This window comes from Nerophis ophidion, linkage group LG29 (assembly GCF_033978795.1).
Source record: "Nerophis ophidion isolate RoL-2023_Sa linkage group LG29, RoL_Noph_v1.0, whole genome shotgun sequence".
NCBI classification, from domain to species: domain Eukaryota; kingdom Metazoa; phylum Chordata; class Actinopteri; order Syngnathiformes; family Syngnathidae; genus Nerophis; species Nerophis ophidion.
Window position 1 is genome coordinate 15,705,792 of NC_084639.1, and position 15,456 is coordinate 15,721,247.

The 15,456-nt window shown below is 34.6% G+C and overlaps 1 protein-coding gene across 3 annotated transcripts in view; it reads right to left on the reverse strand.

Annotated features, from left to right (window-relative positions):
* Window positions 1–15,456, reverse strand: part of tlx2 (T cell leukemia homeobox 2) — a 54,994-nt gene that overhangs the window by 21,263 nt on the left and 18,275 nt on the right. For 2 of the 3 annotated variants that reach the window (XM_061892137.1, XM_061892136.1), the window contains exons 2-3: window positions 5,890–6,102; window positions 2,242–2,479 (exon numbers count right to left, since the gene is read on the reverse strand). In XM_061892137.1, coding sequence (XP_061748121.1) covers window positions 2,242–2,479; window positions 5,890–6,102 — 451 coding nt within the window. The remainder of the gene's footprint in view (window positions 1–2,241; window positions 2,480–5,889; window positions 6,103–15,456) is intronic. The other variant, XM_061892138.1, reaches the window with a different exon arrangement.

Here is a 15,456-nt window from a genome sequence, read left to right on the forward strand (position 1 = left end):
TCTGTCTGTCATTCCGTCATACATTTTTTTTCCTTTTACAGAAGGTTTTTTGTAGAGAATAAATGATGAAAAAAACACTTAATTGAACGGTTTAAAAGAGGAGAAAACAGGAGAAAAATGAAAATTAAATTTTGAAACATAGTTTATCTTCAATTTCGACTCTTTAAAATTGAAAATTCAACCGAAAAAAAGAAGAGAAAAACTAGCTAATTCAAATCTTTTTGAAAAAATTTAGAAAATAATTTATGGAACATCATTAGTAATTTTTCCTGATTAAGATTAATTTTAGAATTTTGATGGCATGTTTTAAATAGGTTAAAATCCAATCTGCACTTTGTTAGAATATATAACAAATTGGACCAAGCTATATTTCTAACAAAGACCAATCATTATTTCTTCTAGATTTTCCAGAACAAATTTTTTTTAAAGAAATTCTAAAGACTTTGAAATAAGATTTAAATTTGATTTTAAAGATTTTCTAGATTTGCCAGAATAATATTTTTGAATTTTAATCATTAGTTTGAAGAAATATTTCACAAATATTTTTCGTCGAAAATACAAAAGCTAAAATGAAGAATTAAATTATAATGTATTTATTATTCTTTACAATAAAAAAAAAACTTGAAGATTGATTTAAACTGTCAGGAAAGAAGAGGAAGGAATTTAAAAGGTAAAAAGGTATATATCAGGGGTCACCAACTTTTTTTAAAGCAATAGCTACTTCTTGGGTACTGATTAATGCAAAGGGCTACCAGTTTGATACACACTTAAATAAATTGCCAGAAATAGCCAATTTGCTCAATTTACCTTTAATAAATAAATCTATATATATATATATATATATATATATATATATATATATATAAATGGGTATTTCTGTCTGTCATTCCGTCGTACATTTTTTTTCCTTTTACGGAAAATTTTATGGAGGGAATAAATTATGAAAAAAACACCTAATTGAACGGTTTAAAAGAGGAGAAAACAGTTTATCTTCAATTTCGACTCTTTAAAATTCAAAATTCAACCGAAAAAAAGAAGAGAAAAACTAGCTAATTCAAATCTTTTTGAAAACATTTTTTAAATAATTTATCATTAGTAATTTTTCCTGATTAAGATTAATTTTAGAATTTTGATGACATGTTTTGAATAGGTTAAAATCCAATCTGCATTTTGTTAGAATAAAGAACAAATTGGACCAAGCTATATTTCTAACAAAGACAAATCATTATTTCTTCTAGATTTTCCAGAACAAAAATTTGAAAAGAAATTCAAAAGACTTTGAAATAAGATTACAATTTTCTAGATTTACCAGAACAATTTTTTTGAATTTTAATCCTACATTTAAAGAAATATTTCACAAATATTCTTCGTCGGAAAAACAGAAGCTAAAATGAAGAGTTAAACTGAAATGACTGTATTATTCCTTACAATGATAAAAAAAAAAAACTTGAACATTGATTGAAATTGTCAGGAAAGAAGAAGATGAAATTTAAAAGGTAAAAAGGTATATGTGTTTAAAAATCCTAAAATCATTTTTAAGGTTGTATTTTTTCTGTGAAATTGTATTTCTGAAAGTTATAAGAAGCAGAGTAAAAAAATTAATGAATTCATTTAAACATGTGAAGACCAAGTCTTTAAAATATATTCTTGGATTTTCAAATTCAATTTGAGTTTTTTCTCTCTTAGAATTAAAAATGTTGAACAAAGCGAGACCAGCTTGCTAGTAAATAAATACAATTTGAAAAATGGAGGCAGCTCACTGGTAAGTGCTGCTATTTGAGCTATTTTTAGAACAGGCCAGCGGGCGACTCATCTGGTCCTTACGGACTACCTGGTGCCCGCGGGCACCGCGTTGGTGACCCCTGGTCTAAGGTAAAGCATTCACGTTTGTGCTTTATTTACCGAAAATACGTTTTTGAGTGTCCGTGTCGTAAAAAGCGTTTATAAAGTGCTTTCAAAAAGTGCAGTGGCTTAATGGGCGGGGCACGCTTGGCAGATTTATCGCTCTACACGATACTAAACGGCGTCTGAGGATGGCGAGTGGCTGCACGCAGCCTCCAGTGAGTGTCCGAGTATTGCTGTGGTCAGCAGTTCTTCTAAAAGCCCTTTTAGGAGGCTCCGGTAATTGTGCTTGGTCAAGGCAACTGGACTCAGCGGAAAAGGTGTCGCCTTGCGCGGCGGCCATTTTGTGCCGAGCGAAACAAACAAGCGTCACATCAAAAACCAATGGCGGTACCTTACCGCCATTTTGTGCGCCGGTTCTGGAACCAGGTCTTGACCTGCGCGTCCGTCATCTTGAGGGCCTTGGCCAAGGTGGCGCGCTCGGCGGACGCCAGGTACTTCTGGCGGTGGAAACGCTTCTCCAGCTCGCAGATCTGCACCCGACTGAAGGACGTGCGCGGCTTTTTCCTCTTGGGCGGCGTCCGGTTCTGGTAGGGGTGGCCGATGCGGCGGGTCACGGAGAAGGGGGACAGGGCGGCTGCAAAGGAGGGACGCGGAAATGCTGAGTTTGCGTTTTTTGGCTGAGCGCACAACAAAGAAGAAGCACTTTGCAGATCTTGACTTTGGCTCGAGGGGATTCTCCAAGGAGGAAATGACTTTTCTTCTAACTTTTCTACAAACCCCGTTTCCATATGAGTTGGGAAATTGTGTTAGATGTAAATATAAACGGAATACAATGATTTGCGAATCCTTTTCAACTCATATTCAGTTGAATGCACTACAAAGACAAAATATTTGATGTTCAAACTGATAAACTTTATTTTTTTTTGCAAATAATAATTAACTTAGGATTTCATGGCTCCAACACGTGCCAAAGTTGTTGGGAAAGGACATGTTCACCACTGTGTTACATCACCTTTTCTTTTAACAACACTCAATAAACGTTTGGGAACTGAGGAAACTAATTGTTGAAGCTTTGAAAGTGGAATTCTTTCCCATTCTTGTTTTATGTAGAGCTTCAGTCGTTCAACAGTCTCCGCTGTCGTATTTTACGCTTCATAATGTGCACACATTTTCGATGGGAGACAGGTCTGGACTGCAGGTGGGCCAGGAAAGTACCCGCACTCTTTTTTTTACAAAGCCACGCTGTTGTAACACGTGGCTTGGCATTGTCTAGCTGAAATAAGCAGGGGCGTCCATGATAACGTTGCTTGGATGACAACATATGTTGCTCCAAAACATGTATGGACCATTCAGCATTAATGGTGCTTTCACAGATGTGTAAGTTACCCATGCCTTGGGCACTGATGCACCCCCATACCATCACAGATGCTGGCTTTGGAACTTTGCCCCTATAACAATCCGGATGGTTATTTTCCTTTTTGTTCCGGAGGACACCACCTCCACCGTCTCCAAATAAAATTTGAAATGTGGACTTGTCAGACCACAGAACACTTTTCCACTTTGCATCAGTCCAGCTTAGGTGAGCTCGGGCCCAGCGAAGCCGGCGGCGTTTCAGGAATTTGCTAATAAATGGGTTTGGCTTTGCATAGTAGAGTTTTAACTTGCACTTACAGATGTAGCCACCAACTGTAGTTACTGACAGTGGTTTTATCAAGTTTTCCTGAGCCCATGTGGTGATATCCTTTACACACTGATGTCGGTTTTTGATGCAGTAAAGCCTGAGGGATCAAAAGTCCGTAATATCATCGCTTACGTGCAGTGATTTCTCCAGATTCTCTGAACTTTTTGATGATTTTACGGACCGTAGATGGTAAAATCCCTAAATTCCTTGCAATAGTTCGTTGAGAAATGTTGTTCTAAAACTGTTTGACAATTTGCTTACAAAGTGGTGACCCTCGCCCCATCCTTGTTTGTGAATTACTTAGCAATTCATGGAAGCTGCTTTTATACCCAATCATGGCACCCACCTGTTCCCAATTAGCCTGCACACCTGTGGGATGTTCCATATAAGTGTTTGATGAGCATTCCTCAACTTTATCAGTATTTATTGCCACCTTTCCCAACTTCTTTGTCACGTGTTGCTGGCATCAAATTCTAAAGTTAATGATTATTTGCCCCCAAAAAAAATGTTTATCAGTTTGAACATCAAATATGTTGTCTTTGTAGCAAATTTAACTGAATATGGGTTAAAAATTATTTGCAAATCGTTGTATTCCGTTTATATTTACATCTAACGCAATTTCACAACTCATAAGGAAACGGGGTTTGTACCTTTCAATGAATAGTCACTCCACTTCAACTTCGGAACACTCCTTTCATGTCCATGGTCTTCATCAGACCTGCACCTGCATCCAATACATCACTTTCAGAGACTTGATTGAAAGATACAAGTACTAAATGCTGCTTTGTAGTCGACTGCATGCAAAATGCTGCTTTGTAGCAAGAAGGTCACCTCGACTTCTTGTTGTGGTTGTCAACAATACAACAATAAACACTTTTGTTGTGTTTTCCAGGGTCATTGTCGGCATAGCAACAGTGGGATCCACTACACAACTTTTTTACTCACGTGCCGCTTCCGAATTTGTGTTTGTTGTTTTTTTTACTACTGCTTTTCTCCCCTAAACTGTTGCTTTTTTTCATTCGACCCGCTGACAGCTTACTCAGCACTTTATTTAATTTTTACTGACATGCTGCTTATTTCATTTGCTTAGTATTTTTACTGACCCCCTGTTTTTTTTTTTTTTACAATTTTTTTATTTTTATTTTTTGCTAACCTGTTATTTGTTTCAATTCTTTTTAACTAACCCACTGCAATTTTTTTATTACATACATACATACATATATATATATATATATATATATATTTTATTTATTTTTTTTTTTTTTTTTTACTAATCCCCTGTTTTCTATCCCACGGCTTATTTTTTATTTTATGTGTATTAACCTCCTACTTGTTTTTTATTATTATTTACTGACCAACTGCTTTTTTTTTTTTTTTTTTACTAACCTAGTGCTTATTTTATTTTTATTTTTTATTTTTTACTAAAACTTTTTTTACTAACCTGGTGCCCTTTTTTCTATAATCCTTTTTAGTGTTTTTTTTTCTCACTTGCCCCCTGGTTATTATTTATTGAACTTTTTTTTATTTTCCCCCTGCTTTTTTTTTTCTACTAACCCACTGCTTAATTTTCATTTTATGCTTTTACTAACCCGCTGCTTTTTTTCGTTTGTTTTTCTTGTAATCTCCTGTTTATTTTTTTGTAATTTAGTTTTTACTAACCTCCTGCTTATTCATTTATTTTTTTTAACCAACCCACTGCCTGATTTTCTTTATTTATGTTCTTACTAACACGCTGCTTTTTTTTATGTGCCTCCTGCTCATTTTGTAATTTTTTTTTACTAACCCCCTAATTATTTTATTTATTTATTTTACTAATCCGCTGCTTAATTAATTTAATTTTTTTCACTAACCCCCTGCGTATTTTATGTTATTTTTTTTACTAACTTGCTGCTTGTTTTATTTTTGTACAATTTTTTTTACCAACCCCCTGCTTATTTTTAATTCTCTTTTTACTCACCCCCTTGACTTTATTTTTATTTTATTTTATTGTTTTACTACAGCTCTGCTTATTTTATTTTATTATTTTTTTACTAACACCTGCTTGTTTTTTTTTCACGTTTTTTGTCAAATTTTTTAAACCATTTTGTTATTTATTTTACAAAACTGCAGCTTATTATTGTCAAAGTCTTTCTTTATTTTTTAGAAATATATTTTTGTGTTTTAAATCAGAAACAAATGAGTGGATGATATCAGTATTGTCTCTTTCTGTATCACAAACACAGCACGTAGGCCATCTTTGTACAGGATCACTGACGCCGGGGTCTCTGCATGAAGGGAGTATGTTGCTCAGGGTTTAGTTCAAGATTCTAGTGTGTTGGGGTGAGGTGGTATGGGGGTGAAGAGGTGAGGGGTGGGCCACTCACCTGGGCAAGCCCCCTTTGGGAAAGAATAGTCTGCAAGAAGGCCATTGGCGTCTCGCAGGTGAGCGAGCTCAGGGTAATAGCATTTAGTTAAGGTGTCCACCGTGCTCCAGACGGGGACCCTCCCGATGTCCCCCTTGGGGAGAGTGCAGAGGGGCCCGGCCACCCCCGCCCCCCCTGCGGCCTCTCGTGCTCGGCTCTCCTCTGCCTGCTCCCCTAAAGGAAAGGAGACAAAGTGAGCTCCCACATCTGGAGCACAGGCGGGCCTGGCTGGTACGGCGACGGCGGAGAAAACACAAGCCATCACATTTGTCTCTTCGCCAACGCCTTTCCTGACAGCTAGCGTCGCTCCAAATATCATCGTCACAAAGAACCTTTCATAAATAAACCATTTAGGGGCGTAAGTGACAGCTAACATTTGATGCGATAAAGAATTCCTCATAAACAAATCCTTTAGAGCGGGAGTGACAGCTAACATTTAACATGATAAAAAATCTTTAATAAAAAAAAAAACAAAACATAATTTAGGATCTGAAGTGACGGCTCCAGTAGCATCGTGTCAAACATGATGATCATTTATGTGCACTAAACACATTTAATGCTGCATGAAGAAAGACAGCAGCTGCATTGCACGTGTAAATCCAGCTCTGTATGCGCTATAAAATGTTGCTACTTCAAGTCATTCGTGTCACACTTTGTCACGGCCATTTACTGTAAACTATTGTTATACAATATACTTATTCAAAATTCCACTTTTTTCTCTTTTCTTAGTTTATTTCGAACATGACATACCTACAACATTATACATCAGGCAATTACACCATTTCACAATACACACACAATACATCATGGGCGAAAAGGAGTAGGAAGAAGCAAAGCTTATTTAATCCTAGCCCTTTCCCACGTCAGAGCGCCCACAAATATAAACATTAGTTCACTGACCTTCTTTACAGCAAAATATCAAAATAACAAAATGACATCTGTGAATGAGTAACACAACAGTTTTGTAATATGTACTTAATTAATTCAGTCATTATTAACATACTAAAATTAAGAATATCTTATTTTCAATAAGTTTGAAAGTGTTTTCTCACAATTCTTCTTCTTTGTACTTTGTAAGCACTATTAATTTGAACATCCTATTAAACTGGATCATATCAGTACAATGTTTAACTTCTTTACTTAATCCATTCCATAATTTAATTCCACATATGCTAAAGGTTTTAAGTGTTGTACGTGCATACAAATGTTTTAAATTAGATTTTCCTCTAAGGTTATATTTCTCCTCTTTAGTTGAGAATAATTGGTAGCAGGTTATAATTTGCTTTGTACATCAATTTAGCTGTTTGCAATTTTACCAAATCCATTTCCATTTTCTACCGCTTATTCCCTTTTTTTTGGGGGTCGCGGGGGGCGCTGGCGCCTATCTCAGCTACAATCGGGTGGAAGGCGGCGTACACCCTGGACAAGTCGCCACCTCATCGCAGGGCCAACACAGATAGACAGACAACATTCACACTCACATTCACACACTAGGGCCAATTTAGTGTTGCCAATCAACCTATCCCCAGGTGCATGTTTTTGGAAGTGGGAGGAAGCCGGAGTACCCGAAAGGAACCCACGCATTCACGGGGAGAACATGCAAACTCCACACAGAAAGATCCCGAGCCTGGATTTGAACCCAGGACTGCAGGACCTTCGTATTGTGAGGCAGACGCAATAACCCCTCTGCCACCGTGAAGCCCTATTTTACCAAATCACCAAACTTTAATATTTTGTACTCAATAAATAAAGGGTTTGTATGTTCTCTACATCCAACATTATGCATTATTCTAAGTGATCTTTTTGCAACACAGTTAACAAATGTAGCGCACATTAGTGGTTGTTTCCCCATATTTCTGCACAATAACTCAGATATGGTAACACTAGCGAATATAGCTCGGTTGGTAGAGTGGCCGTGTCAGCAACTTGAGGGTTGCAGGTTTGATTCCCGCTTTCGCCATCCTAGTCACTGGCGTTGTGTCCTTGGGCAAGACACTTTACCAACCTGCTCCCAGTGCCACCCACACTGGTTTAAATGTAACTTAGATATTGGGTTTCACTATGTAAGGCGCTTTGAGTCACTCGAGAAAAGCGCTATATAAATATAATTCACCTTACTTCACTTCAATAGAGAATATAAAGTAATTTTTGGCCCAGGACGTATTTTGCTTTATTCATTATTGAAATGTTTTTTACCACCTTATGTTGTATGTTTTGTATATGAGATTTCCAGTTCATTTGATCATCTATTAATAATCCCAAAAATCTGGTTTCTTTTACCCTTTCAATATCTACTCCGTCTATTTGTGTTCGTGTCTGATGCTCTTTTCTACTGTTACCAAAAAGCATTATTTTAGTTTTACTGAGATTCAAAGATAGTCTGTTTTTATCAAACCATTATTTTAATTTGTTCATTTCTTCCGTTATTATTTGTATTATCTTCTGGGTGCTCTCTCCTGAACAGAAAGCAGTTGTGTCGTCTGCAAATAAAACTAACTTCAAGTTCTTTGTAACTTTACAAATGTCGTTTGTATAAAGATTGAACAATCTTGGTCCCAGTATTGATCCCTGGGGTACACCACAAGATATATCCAACCGTGTTGACATATTTTCACCCATTTTCACATATTGCTTCCTGTTGGTTAAATAGCTTCTTACCCAGTTCAATATCAAACCTCTGATGCCATATCGTTGTAGTTTTTGTATTAAAATATCATGATTAATTGTGTCAAATACTTTTGTTAAATCCATGAATACTTACAGTCTATTGCATTGGTAATTTCCTCTGTTATTTTGATTAATGCTATTGATGTCAAGATATTTACTCTAAATCCAAATTGATTCTCCACGAGTTAGGGTTAGGGTTAGGGTTAGGTTGTAAGCTACAAACAAAATTTACTGTGCAAAATTTACGGTAACACTTTTGTTGATAAATGTATCTAATCGGTTATTGAATAGTTTTTCCATGATTTTGGAGAATTGTGGAAGTAATGAAACTGTTGTGTAGTTGGTGAACTGGTGTGTGTCTCCAACTTTTGCAATTTTCATTTTGTCAGGGAATTTGCCGGTTAGAAATGATACGTTACTGATATATGTAAGAGGTTCTGAAATGTCTTCTATAACCTATTTACCGTTACCATATCTATTCCATGACAGTAAGTTGAGGTCTTAGATTTAAATTATTTTTACAATTTGGATTATTTCTTCTTTTGTCACCTTCTTACAGGGGAACATTATCAACAAACCTATGCAAGCGTCAATATATACCTTGATGTTGCAGAAAAAAGACCATGTATTTTTTAACCGATTTCCGAACTCTAAATGGGTGAATTTTGGCGAATTAAACGCCTTTCTGTTTATCGCTCAGGAGGGGATGACGTCAGAATGTGACGTCGCCGAGGTAATACAGCCGCCATTTTCATTTTCAACCCATTGTAAACGTTGGGTCTCAGCTCTGTTATTTTCCGTTTTTTCGACTATTTTTTGGAACCTTGGAGACATCATGCCTCTTCGGTGTGTTGTCGGAGGGTGTAACAACACTATCAGGGAGGGATTCAAGTTGCACCACTGGCAAGAAATCTGCCGCCAGACCCCGATTGAATTTGCTAGAGTGTCTGACCGGCGATTCTCAGACAGACATGGCACAGAGATGTATGGATAACCTGCAGATGCATTTGCAACGATTAAGTCAACAAAATCACAAAGGTGAGTTTTGTTGATGTTGATGACTTATGTGCTAATCATACATATTTGGTCTCGGCATGACTGCGAGCCAACCGATGCTAACATGCTACGCTAATCGATGCTAACATGCTATTTACGCTAGCTGTATGTACATTTGAAACTAGATACCCACATTTAATGCGAAACAAACACTTACCAATCGACGGATTTTAATTTGCTCCAGTGTCACAAAATTCGAAAGTCCTGATCGTTTGGTCCGCACATTTTACCGGCGATGCTAATAAGGCAGCCATGCTATGGGCCACTTCATTAGGTACACCCATACTATGGCCGAATAGCGTCAATAGCTATTCGCTCAATATCTTCAATTTCTTCTTCAATTTCGTTTTCGCTATCTGCCTCCATACTTCGACCATCTGTTTCAATACATGCATGACTTTTGAATCGCTTCAAAAAATAAAACAAGCCACTGGGAACTGATTTTTATTGTTTTTAACCCTTTTGAAATTGTGATAATGTTCCCCTTTAAGAAACATGGAATTGGGATTTCTGTCTATGAACTCACTCAAGTTCTCAACTGACCCATTATCTGCATTTGGAATTCTTTGTTCCAGATTTTTTCCGATATTAACAAAGTAATCATTAGAACGTTCAACTATTTGGTTCATATTATCATTTTTTATATTACCATGTAAAAGTACTGGGGGGTAATCTTTCTTAGCACATTTTTTGATGATGCTATTTAGGATGCCCCATGTTGCTCCCATGTTGTTTCTGTTCTTGTTTAATAATTGACTGTAGTATTCCCTCTTAGATGTTCGTAGTATACGAGTTAGCTTGTTTTTATATTTCTTATACTTATTTTCTTTCTCATGCTTCCCAAATTATTAATAAGGTTTAAAAAAGATGTTATTTAAAACAACTATTTAGGAAATAACATCCTCTCTCCAAATATCACCTGTGTCCTTTTTTAGTCCTCTTTATGCGCCAGCTATTAAATATTACATTAAGCTAATAAAGGCTCCAACTATCATTGCAACATTTACAATACGGAAAACTTTTATGGGGAAAAAACATCTACAAATATAAAACATTTACGATATAAAATATTTACTCTTTAAAACGTTTACGCTACAAACAATATTTACTGTGCAAAAAATGTAAGCTACAAACATTTACGGTAAAAATATTTACGATGTAAAAAACATCTCCGATATAAAATATTTACTCAGTAACAAATTAATGCCACAGTAAGTAAAAAACATTTACGATATAAAATATTTACTGAGTAAAACATTACGAGCAACGTTAACGGTGTTCCATTTACGGTAAAACATTTATGACGTAACACTCTGTAAAACATTTACGCTACAAACAACATTTGCGGTGTAACATTCAGGGTAAAAACATTTACGATGTAAAAAATTTTGGGATATATATCATTTACTGTGTACAAAATGTAGGCTGCAAACAACATTTACCACGTCACATTTACGATAAAAACATTTACAATGAAAAAAAAACATTTCCAATGTAAAATATTTACTCTGTAACAAATTTATGCCACAAACATTCTAGATTTAACATTTACAGTAAGACATTTACTATGTAAAAACCTTTTACGATATGAAGTATTTAATCTGTAAAACATTTACGCTACAAACAATGTTTACCGTGTAACATTTGCAGAAAAACATTTACGATGTAAAAACATTTACTAAATAAAATATTTACTGTTTAAAACATTTATGCTACAAGCAACATTTACAATGCAAAATTTAAGGTAAAACATTTATGATGTAATAAAAAAATACGATATAAAATACTTACTCTGTAAAACATTTACGCTAGAAACAACATTTACGGTAAAAACATTTACGATGCAAAACATTTTAGGTTATATAATATTTACTGTGTGAAAAATGGAAGCTACAAACAACATTTACAATGTAAATTTTACAGTAAAACATATACGATGTAATAAATTTACTATATAAAATATTTACTCTGTAATAAATTTATGCTACAAACAACATTTACGATTCAACGTTTACGGTAAAAACATTTACGATGTAAAAAAAAGCCTATTTAGGACGAAAAATATTTGCTGAGTAAAAATTGTAAGCTACAAACAAAATTTACTGTGCAAAATTTACGGTAAAAACATATATGATGTAAAAACATTTATGATGTACAAAACATTTACATTATAAAAAATTTACTGTGTAAATCATTTCCGGGATAAAAACATTTAAAACATTTTACAGTATAAAAACATTTACGATGTAAAAAAACCAAACATTTAGGACATAAAATATTTACCGTGTACAAAATGTTAGCTAAATAATCTCCGGTATAAAAACATTTACCTATAAAATATTTTATAGTATAAAAACATTCACCATAGAAAAAAAAAGTTTACAATAACTGTAAAAAATTCCATTGTAAATTCACAGTTATAACTTTCACAATAACATTTACAGTATTTTACTGTGAAATACCGGTTAATTCTTGTGAAATATGAGACTATCATTGCTTTTGATGTGGCATTTTGATTGCTGTATTTTACTGTGAAAAAATACTGTTAAATGTTGTAAAACCCTAGTGAATTTTTACAGCCTATAAAACACTCACGTTAGGTATAGCAACGTGGCATTTACAGAATAAAAACATTTACCCTTTGAAAAACATTTACTGTATAAAAAAACATTTATGATCAAAACCTTTTCACAATAATAAAATACTAATGGTAAACATTCCAGTATAAAACATTTACGATATAAAAACATTTATAGTAAAAACATTTAGGATGAAAAACAGTTACAATACATAAAACAATAAAGGTATAAAACAATTAAGATATTTTAAAAAGTTAATGGTAAAACAGTTCAGTGTATAAATATATTTTTAAGGTGTTAAAAACATTCACGTAAAAAAACCTTTTGGAGAAAACCTTTTAGGTTTTAGGGTTAAAATTAACATTAAGGTTAAAATATATTTCCGTTAGTGTTTTGGTTCCGATACTGGGAGCGAAATGTATTTCGATCCTTTTCTAAATAAAGGGGGCCACAAAAAAATTGCATTATTGGCTTTATTTTAACAAAAAATCTTAGGATACATTAAATATATGTTTATTATTGCAAGTTTGTGCTTAATTAAAATAGTGAACATACAGGACAACTTGTCTTTTAGTAGTAAGTAAACAAACAAAAGCTCCTAATTATTCTGCTGACATACGCAGTAACATATTGTGTCATTTATATTCTATTTTTTTGCCAACATTATAAAAGACAAGCTGTAAAAATTAATTATCAATATACTTGTTCATTTATTGTTAATATCTGCTTATTTTCCGTTCCAACATGTTCTATCTACACTTCTGTTAAAATGTAATAATCACTTTTTCTTCTGTTGTTTGGATTCTTTACATCAGTTTTGGATGATAACCAACCTTGAGACCTCCGATTGAGGGAGGTGGGGGGGGGGGGGGGTGGTGGTGTGGGGGGGAGGGTTGGTCGGGGGCGGGCGGGGGCGTGGTTGGTGCACGGGGGCGTGGTTAAGAGGGGAGGAGTATATTTACAGCTAGAATTTACCAAGTCAAGTATTTCATATATATATATATATATATATATATATATATATATATATATCCATTCATCCATTTTCTACCGCTTATTCCCTTTCGGGGTCACGGGGGGCGCTGGCGCCTAGCTCAGCTACAATCGGGCGGAAGGCGGGGTACACCCTAGACAAGTCGCCACCTCATCGCAGGTGGCGACTTGTCCATATATATATATATATATATATATATATATATATATATATATATATATATATATATATATATATGTGTGTGTATATATATGTATATATATATATACACATAAATAAATAAGAGAAATACTTGAATTTCAGTGTTCATTTATTTACACAAATAAACACACATAACACTCATCTACTCATTGTTGAGTTAAGGGTTGAAATTTACATCCTTTTTCTAATCTCTGTCACTATTTTTCTAACCAGGCTCCAGCTCCGCCTGAATTCCGGGAGGTTTTCGGGAGAGGCGCTGAATTTTGCGAGTCTCCCGGAAAATCCGGGAGGGTTGGCAAGTATGCTTTACGGTAGATGAAAATGGACTGCTGTTGTTGTGTGTTTTTAGTGCGCTGGGAGGACGTCAATGACACTGCCTAACAATAAACCCCCATAAGAAACCAAGAACTCGCCCTCAATCATTCTACAGTTATAATGTCATTGGGCAGACACGCATTTTATATTGTGGGAAAGCGGACGGGAAAACAGGCTGTCGACACGTCACTCAGGTCCGCATGGAGCTGGAGGAGGCGTGGCCTCCAGCTCCGCCTGAATTTCGGGAGATTTTCGGGAGAAAATTTGTCCCGGGAGGTTTTCGTTAGAGGCGCTGAATTTCGGGAGTCTCCCGGAAAATCCGGGAGGGTTGGCAAGTATGATGATGACACAAATTTGGGTATTGATCCGATACCAAGTCGTTTCAAAATCATATATTGCTCATATTCAAAGTCCTCATGTGTCTAAGGATGTATTTCCTGAGTTTATAAACAACATAATATAGATAAAAAATAAAAAGATTTTGTGATGCTAAAAAATATTGATGTAATCATAGTAGTATCGACTAGATACACTCCTTTACTTGGTATCATTACAGTGGATGTCAGGTGTAGATCCACCCATGGCATTTGTTTACATTCAGGAACGGTGTCATTAGTGGGGACGCCAGGTGTGTAGTGAAACATTTTTAGTTATTCCTAGTCCTCCAGTGATAATAATACTTGTAAGAAACTTAATTTATTCGTCACCACGAAGGCAAGGATTTTAGCTGTGAGCTAGCTAGCCGGTATAGTACCAAATAAGATTCATTAGTATCGCGGTACTGTACTAATACCGTATAAAACACATTTCTGATTAAAAATTCGCGGGATGAAAAAATGTGGTGGAAAAATATTTAAAGTATAAAGACATCTATTGTAAAAAAAAAAAAAACATGTTAAAAACATGTTTGCAGTATTAAAATATAATAAAAAAACAAAAACAATTTTTTAGTTTGATGCCGACAAATTAAATTTTTCTTTGGTTCTTTTCTCACCGTTTTTATACCATACATTGATGGTATAAAAACATTTACGGTAAAAAACATTTACGATACATCAAAAAATACATATACAGTACAAAACATTTAAGGTATTAAAAACATTTACGGTAAAAAAAAAAACATTTACAGTAAAAAACAAACATTTACAGAATAAAAACATTTCAAGTATAAAGATTTCTACTGTAAAACACACCAACAACATTTATGACATGAAATATTTACAGTATGTAAAATGTGTGCTTATTAAAATCTATTGAATAACTTTTTTTTTTAGCTTTATGCACACAAATTAAATTAATGTTTGGTTATTTCCCCTCTCACCGTTTACGTATTAACATACTATATATTGATGGTATAAAAACATTTACGGTAAAACGCATTTAGGATATATGAGAAAAAACATATACAGCATGAAACATTTAAAGTGTTCAAAACATTTGTTGTATAAAAAACATTTACGTTAAAACATTTACAGATTAAAAAAATGTACGGTTAAAACATTTAAACACAGATGTCAAACTCAAGACCCGACGGCTAAATCTGGCCCGAACACATTATTTTATGTGGCCTGCGAAAGCTTGGAAATAATATGCGTTAATAAAATACTTAATCTCTTCTTACTAATGCCCTTTTGACATTAATATCATGTACTGCATGCTATTGCATATCTTTTCAAATTCAATATCATCATTATCAAAATATTATATTATCGCGTA